Below are 4,436 nucleotides of genomic sequence, written 5' to 3' on the forward strand. Positions count from 1 at the left end.
TTAAGGGTATACTTGTTAAATACTTGCCATAAAAAGAAATTCAACTTTTGTTTGCTTCAATTTTCCTTTTATTGCAGGTGGTCTTAAATACTTGCCATAAAAGAATCTTTATTACCATACACAAAAAATGTGCAATTAACGTAGCCGTTATAGTCTAGCACTTTGGAGATACTCTACTTTGACATGCACTAACCTTGTCCTTACTCTTTTTCTTTTTTTTTTTTCCCTCAAAGAATCCGGGAAAAATCGAAATTATCATTGCACAATGACATTTTGGTTAAAGACACACAGAGCAGGACATATATAAATAGGGATGGGGATATGCATCATAGCTAGGAAGTGCAAATTAAAACCAAAAGAAAATCGTGAGGAGAGTGTTATTAGTATAAGAAAACATATTGTAATGCCTAGGTCAACGAACCCTCTAGTTATTTCACGTGTAGTAGGAGATGTTTTGGAGCCATTCACAAGTTCTGTGGGTATGAGGATTGTCTATGAAGGTAACGTTGAAGTTGTTAACTGTTCCGAGCTCAAGCCATCCCAAATTATCAACCAACCAAGAGTTGACGTTGGTGGAGATGATCTTAGAACCCTTTACACTCTGGTATATTTTTATTCACTTGTCACCATGCATTATTTTATTTATTTCTAAACAATTTTATTACTTATTGATTTTTGCACTTTTCAGATCCTTGTGGACCCAGATGCACCTAGCCCAGGTGATCCAAATATGAGAGAATATTTGCACTGGTAAGTGCGTGCTTCATTTATTCCCCTCCCTCGTTATGCATGGCTATTAATTACTCTACAAGCTATCCCAAAATTAGTTTCATCTTATTTCACACTTATGTGGAATTTATTATATATATAAATAAATAATAATTGACATAACCTTTTTCTTCTAATATTGATCCCAGGATGGTAACAAATATTCCCGCAACAACAGGGGCAACCTATGGTAAGTACACTACATACATACCATTGTAATTGATATATAGTTTACTAATTGAATCCTGATAGGGAGCCAATGGAATATTTGTACAATGAACATCACCTACACTATCCAGAATAACCATCCGGATACTAGGAATAATAAACATCTCATTCCAAAAGTTTAAACTAATTTTGGGGTTCACTAAAAATCGAACTACTGACCTTTCGAATCTAGAACTCTAATATCATATCATGATACTACTCATCCCAAAAAGATAAACAAATATTCCATTCGCTCCCTGTACTTTCTCTTACTAATTTACTTTATGTTACCTAACGTACTAATTATAATGGTGTGTAGGAGAAGAGGTTGTGGCGTATGAGAATCCACGACCCGTAGTAGGGATTCATCGCTTGGTGTTTGTGCTGTTTCGGCAAATGGGGAGGCAAACTATATATGCTCCGGGATGGCGGCAAAGCTTCAACACCAGAGACTTTGCAGAGCTTTACAACCTGGGATCACCCGTTGCTGCCATATTTTTCAACTGCAAACGAGAAAACTCTCCTACTGGATCTTCAAGGAGGAGATAATAATAATATATACCATCATGCATCCATCTATCAGCTCCTTTAATTAACTACGCTCATCAACATGCGCACGTGCGGAAGGGTACTACTACTAATTAAGTACATTCCTCATGGATTGCCATAATAATAGTTGGTCCTTTTGTGACACTGCTAGCTATGCTAGTTGCTGTCGTCCCTCGACGACTCTATATAGATTAATATGTTCTTCATACATGCACTTCCTTCATAATGATAAGATGGATCTCTTTCATATAAGTACTTGCACTACTTTTACTAAGTAATATTTCAAGCAAACAAAAAATATATTTTACCAATATTTATTCGGCAAAAAAGTTTGGGTATACATACACTCTACCAGGCCTATGAATAATAATTAATATAAACATACATCTTAAATATAAGTTCATGAAACGTAATTTTATTGTGTTAAATTTGTATTTATATGCAAAAACTTGTCATATTATTAGTAGCTATATATTTATTTGTTCGACACCATGGCGAATTGGCAATCATTGCTTTATCACCATTGTATGAGTGGAAATTTCTATTTGATTTTTGTTTTCAATTTTATAACACAATGTCAATGGGATTTTAGAAGTTGACATGAGACAACAACTCATCAATCATGAAATATCTAATTGTCCACTCTCATTTCAAACTCAAAGATAAATCAATATTGATTTTGATTTCTTCATAGTGATCATTATAAGTGTATAATAAAAGTATGTCAAGTAGAAAATAAAAGCAAAGAGAAGGAACATACTATAGTTGGGCCCTTGACAGGCTTTTCGACCATAATACCATTAATCAAAGTTCGTTTACAAGTCAACCGAAGTGGCAGGCTTCGTCAATAACATTCATAGCACATCTTGGACTCCAATCCAGATGGTTTCTAAGTGGCCCAATCCGATTCAAGAAAAAAAAAACACGGAGATGATTGCGGCTTTTGAGAGTAAAGTAGCTAGGGAAGAAAATCAAGATATGATGATGGGCAGGGTAAGTGTAACTCTATTTGCAATAACTCAAATTAAAAGAATAAATAGTAGTATATCCACCCGCACGATCCTTTCCAAGTTTAGTTGAATGCCGCACTAAATCCCAATGCTGTAGTCTGCAGTGACAGGAATGGAATCAGGGATGAGAGCAATATAAATAGTGTGTTTCATATCCTTTAATTAAGAAAGTTAGTTGTATTGTGAGAGAAAGAAACCTGAATGCAGAAGAAACAGAGAAATCAGGTAGGTATAATCTTGAGGAGCTCAATGTCAAACAAGAGAGTCTTGTCTATGAGGCCTTGGTTTCTTAGCACAAAATCCAAGGCTCGTTGGCCCTGCAATTGCATCATGATGAGAGTTGAGAGAGATGGAGATTGATCAAGTGAAGTGAGTATTACCGAGAATGTTGTTGGTCTTGGCCCACTCTTGTTGAAATCATTATCAGGGTATCCAAGCTCCGGGGGTACAATTATCCTGCAAGATTTGAACATGTAGAGCTAGCTAGCTAGAATAAAATAATAATGCCCTGCCACTGGGCTTGCTTTATATTATACAGAAGCTGAGGTACATGTTAAGAGAAAAGCAAGCACCTTCTGATGCCTCCCAGAGCCATGCCTGAAACAGCCTCTTCAAAAGCCGGTATGACCTCTTGATATCCTATTCTGAATTTGAAGAAGTCCTTCTCATCACCCTGCAACAACACTCAACTTAGTCAGTCTTGCGTAGAGAAAGTCTAGGGGGCAATAGCTTTATTAAAATTTGGCCCGCATTTATCCAGTAAAAGAAAAATAAGCAATCCTACACCATTAGATGTAATTTCACACCATTAAAAATACTAATGATGACTACAAATTTCCAAAAATAGGAGACTCGAACCCGCAACCTCTTAATTGAGTATGAGAAGTCTAGCATAGACTCCTGCTAGACTCCTCATACTCAATTAAGAGGTTGCGGGCCTATCTTTCCAAATTTTGGCCAATGAATAATAGCTCAAATGACACAGTCTCCCCATACTCAATTAAGAGGTTGCGGGTTTGAGTCTCCTATCTTTGGTTAAAAAAGAAAAAATAATGAGTACAAATTACAAAACTTGCTGATCCCTTAGCACTTCTCGTCTTGCATAGAACAATTCAATTGATTTGATTTGATTTTATTTTATTTTATTACCTCAAAGGAACCTCCCTTAGTTTTGTTGCGGGCTTCAAATATGCGTCCATAATAACCTATGGTGTACCCATCCCAGTCCACCTGAATTGAATTGAATTGAATTAAAAGCAGAAGAGAAGAGAAGTGAGGAATAATGGAGAAGATTGGAGTATCAATTACCACAACCGTGTCACCCTTGTTGGGTTTGGGGCCATATCCTGGTCGCAAGTCCTGCATTCTTTATAGATCCATCATGTGATGCAACGACTAATAAAAAGTTAGGAAAGTAGAGGAATTTGTAAGTGTGCACCTTAAACTGGAGTCCGGATTCAGTTTCAGTGTAGTCCGGATAGCGCATTTTGGTCTTGCCATAATCCTTCCCTCTAAGTGCTGGCACTGCACCAGGACAAATCTCATTAGGTATTGGGAAATTGGGGGTAAATAGGGAAAATCGCAAGACAGTTAGTTAGTTAGTTAGTTACATACTATCAGCATATTCAGCTGCAACCGCGATTGAATTCTTGCACAAGGAGAAGCAGCTACCTGCAATTATGGCAACGGACGACACAAGCATCTTTCTTCGCTCTACATCTATGGAACAAGAAGACGGCTCCTGAACTTCAGACTTCTTTGCTGCGGATAGGGAAAGGCAAACAGAAGAAGATATCGACAATATTGAAGCCATAACCATTACTAACTAACTCCCCCGCCCCCTTGTTATGTCACTGGATAATGTGTCCCCCTTTACTCAACCCCAATCACATCTTTTCCCTC

The 4,436-nt window shown here is 37.2% G+C and overlaps 2 protein-coding genes across 6 annotated transcripts; one reads left to right on the top strand and one right to left on the bottom strand.

The window, feature by feature from the left end:
- On the top strand, positions 224–2,471 carry LOC107638210 (protein FLOWERING LOCUS T-like). The gene is made up of 4 exons (XM_016341379.2): positions 224–604; positions 689–750; positions 918–958; positions 1,295–2,471. The coding sequence occupies exons 1-4, from the start codon at positions 314–316 to the stop codon at positions 1,522–1,524; spliced, it is 624 nt and encodes a 207-aa protein (XP_016196865.2). The 5' UTR covers positions 224–313; the 3' UTR covers positions 1,525–2,471.
- LOC107635752 (peptidyl-prolyl cis-trans isomerase FKBP19, chloroplastic) lies at positions 2,273–4,427 on the bottom strand. Of its 5 annotated transcripts, none has more exons than XM_016339316.2 (8): positions 4,206–4,424; positions 3,973–4,058; positions 3,843–3,893; positions 3,684–3,764; positions 3,107–3,207; positions 2,915–2,990; positions 2,732–2,851; positions 2,273–2,632 (listed from the first exon to the last, which is right to left on the bottom strand). In XM_016339316.2, exons 1-7 carry the CDS (start codon positions 4,351–4,353, stop codon positions 2,756–2,758), a joined length of 639 nt encoding a protein of 212 aa, XP_016194802.1. In that variant the 5' UTR covers positions 4,354–4,424; the 3' UTR covers positions 2,273–2,632; positions 2,732–2,755. The 5 variants fall into 5 exon arrangements, with proteins under 5 accessions (XP_016194802.1, XP_016194801.1, XP_016194800.1 ...); XM_016339315.2 differs by having other exon boundaries at positions 4,149–4,424; XM_016339314.2 differs by having other exon boundaries at positions 2,732–2,990; positions 4,206–4,427.

The sequence above is a fragment of the Arachis ipaensis genome, chromosome B04 (genome assembly GCF_000816755.2).
Source record: "Arachis ipaensis cultivar K30076 chromosome B04, Araip1.1, whole genome shotgun sequence".
Lineage (NCBI taxonomy): Eukaryota > Viridiplantae > Streptophyta > Magnoliopsida > Fabales > Fabaceae > Arachis > Arachis ipaensis.

Excerpts from the sequence above, each read along its gene's own strand:
- LOC107638210 (XM_016341379.2), top strand. The coding sequence starts at position 314 with ATGGGGATATGCATCATAGCTAGGAAGTGCAAATTAAAACCAAAAGAA. Across the intron at positions 751-917 it reads ATGAGAGAATATTTGCACTG|GATGGTAACAAATATTCCCG; the intron begins GTAAGTGCGTGC and ends TATTGATCCCAG. Across the intron at positions 959-1,294 it reads AACAACAGGGGCAACCTATG|GAGAAGAGGTTGTGGCGTAT; the intron begins GTAAGTACACTA and ends AATGGTGTGTAG.
- LOC107635752 (XM_016339313.2), bottom strand. The coding sequence starts at position 4,353 with ATGGTTATGGCTTCAATATTGTCGATATCTTCTTCTGTTTGCCTTTCC. Across the intron at positions 3,765-3,842 it reads ACAAGGGTGACACGGTTGTG|GTGGACTGGGATGGGTACAC; the intron begins GTAATTGATACT and ends AATTCAATTCAG. Across the intron at positions 2,991-3,106 it reads GCTCTGGGAGGCATCAGAAG|GATAATTGTACCCCCGGAGC; the intron begins GTGCTTGCTTTT and ends CAAATCTTGCAG.